We start from the raw sequence: 2,500 nt of genomic DNA on the forward strand, positions 1-2,500 counted from the left end.
AATAATATAATCATTATATAATCAATTATTTTATATAGATTAAAGATTTCTCTGCATTATTACAAAAAATAGGCAATGTAAGTAATATATTTGTGAAGATATGAGGTATTAGAGATAAAAAAGTGAAGAATCCCAAAAATTGTCTATTAATTTTCCCAGTACTGTAGATACATGCATGCACACACACACACACACACACAGACACACACACATACATACACACATATATACATATATATGTGCGTGTGTGTGTGCATGTGTAATATATATATATATATATATATATATATATATATATATATATATATATATATATATATATATATATAAAGAGAAAGAGTGAGAGAGAGAGAAGAAAAGAAAGAAAGAGTGAGTGAGAGAGAAAGGAATATAGAGCGCAAGCAAAATTCCTTCCAAAAACAGTACTTACCTTGTCCAGTTGGTCTTTCTTCTGCTTGAACTGGTCCTTGTCGATGGTCTCGAGGAAGTCCGGCTTGGTGTTAGCCTCGGCGACCACATCGTCCAGCCTCGCCGAGCAGTTCTTGAGGTCTTCCAGCTGTGGTTCTCCTGCCTCCCCAGCCGTGATCTCAGTTGTGACTTTCTCGATGTCGTCCAGCACATCGACGAGACGGGCGCAGAGGTCCTCATTCTCGTCGTCGTTCTCGATACACAAAGGTGGGGCTGGTTCGCTGGTTGAGGTTAGCGGGTTGGTTGAGGCTGGGCTCGAGGATGAGTGGGTGGAGGGTGAGTCGCTGGTTGTGGTTGAGCTTTCGTCTTCATCTCTCGAAGACAAAACATGTCTCCCTCTGTAGCGCAAGAGTCGACCTGATGCTTTGGTTGTTGGTTCAGCGGTTGTGGGTTCAGGAGTTGTGGGTTGTTTGGTTGTTGGCTCAGGAGTTGTGGGTTGTTTGGTTGTTGGCTCAGGAGTTGTGGGTTGTTTGGTTGTTGGCTCAGGAGTTGTGGGTTGTTTGGTTGTTGGCTCAGGAGTTGTGGGTTGTTTGGTTGTTGGCTCAGGAGTTGTGGGTTGTTTGGTTGTTGGCTCAGGAGTTGTGGGTTGTTTGGTTGTTGGCTCAGGAGTTGTGGGTTGTTTGGTTGTTGGCTCAGGAGTTGTGGGTTGTTTGGTTGTTGGCTCAGGAGTTGTGGGTTCAGGAGTTGTGGGTTCAGGAGTTGTGGGTTGTTTGGTTGTTGGCTCAGGAGTTGTGGGTTGTTTGGTTGTTGGCTCAGGAGTTGTGGGTTGTTTGGTTGTTGGCTCAGGAGTTGTGGGTTGTTTGGTTGTTGGCTCAGGAGTTGTGGGTTGTTTGGTTGTTGGCTCAGGAGTTGTGGGTTGTTTGGTTGTTGGCTCAGGAGTTGTGGGTTGTTTGGTTGTTGGCTCAGGAGTTGTGGGTTGTTTGGTTGTTGGTTCAGGAGTTGTGGGTTGTTTGGTTGTTGGCTCAGGAGTTGTGGGTTGTTTGGTTGTTGGCTCAGGAGTTGTGGGTTGTTTGGTTGTTGGCTCAGGAGTTGTGGGTTGTTTGGTTGTTGGCTCAGGAGTTGTGGGTTGTTTGGTTGTTGGCTCAGGAGTTGTGGGTTGTTTGGTTGTTGGCTCAGGAGTTGTGGGTTGTTTGGTTGTTGGCTCAGGAGTTGTGGGTTGTTTGGTTGTTGGCTCAGGAGTTGTGGGTTGTTTGGTTGTTGGTTCAGGAGTTGTGGGTTGTTTGGTTGTTGGTTCAGGAGTTGTGGGTTGATTGGTTGTTGGCTCAGGCGTTGCGGGTTGTTTGGTTGTTGGCTCAGCAGTTGTGGATTGCATGTCTGTCGACGGACTGAGCGTCTGACCGGTGGTGGACCCTTCGGAGGTCCCCGAGTGTGTGGAGGAAGGCTGGGCCGAGGGCGTCGACTGCTCCGATGCCGCCGTAGTAGCTCCTTCTGTCGTGGTGGTTGGGATGACGAGGTTCCCGAGAGTGTCTAGTGTCGTTTGAATTTCCTGTAATTCATTCTGTATTTCTTCGAGAGTGCTGCCTGCCGGGCGGGATAATAATTGTGCTTATTTCATTTACCAAAAATAAGTAAGAAATAAAAAAAAAAACATTCAATACGTAACTAAGATATAGGCATGTATTACAGAGTAGCAAAGAGTTTTAAAACCCATGTACTGTACTAGAGGAAAGCAAACGGTGACACGATAAAGAACATTATTCAGTAGACGCACCATCTTGCCCTTGCACGTTGACAGCACAAGCTATCAGCATAAACAACGCCGTTACAGCACACCAGCAATGATTGGATCTCATCTTCTCTCTGGAAACGGTGAAAATAGGTGTCAAAGAGTCTCGGTTCAATCGTTTAAAAATTGCACACACACACACACACGCGAGCGCGCATATGCATGCGTATGTGTGTGTTTATCCATGTGTATGTTTACGTACATATACACACAGTATACAGAAATACACATATCCTCAGTAGGCCAAGCCACATTTAGGAGGCCACCAAGCCAAGATTCCAATATTCTAGTAGTATTTACAGCAAG

At 45.5% G+C, this 2,500-nt stretch overlaps 1 protein-coding gene across 2 annotated transcripts in view; it reads right to left on the bottom strand.

The window, feature by feature from the left end:
* The window catches only part of LOC122261619 (uncharacterized), an 8,408-nt gene that overhangs the window by 2,397 nt on the left and 3,511 nt on the right, over positions 1 to 2,500 (bottom strand). For both annotated transcript variants that reach the window (XM_043029358.2, XM_086551651.1), the window contains exons 2-3: positions 2,180 to 2,268; positions 431 to 1,989 (exon numbers count right to left, since the gene is read on the bottom strand). In XM_043029358.2, coding sequence (XP_042885292.2) covers positions 431 to 1,989; positions 2,180 to 2,261 — 1,641 coding nt within the window. In that variant the 5' untranslated portion in view covers positions 2,262 to 2,268. The remainder of the gene's footprint in view (positions 1 to 430; positions 1,990 to 2,179; positions 2,269 to 2,500) is intronic.

Source organism: Penaeus japonicus, unplaced genomic scaffold (assembly GCF_977035675.1).
Source record: "Penaeus japonicus unplaced genomic scaffold, GWHDUDI00000001_assembly GWHDUDI00000002, whole genome shotgun sequence".
NCBI classification, from domain to species: Eukaryota; Metazoa; Arthropoda; class Malacostraca; order Decapoda; family Penaeidae; genus Penaeus; species Penaeus japonicus.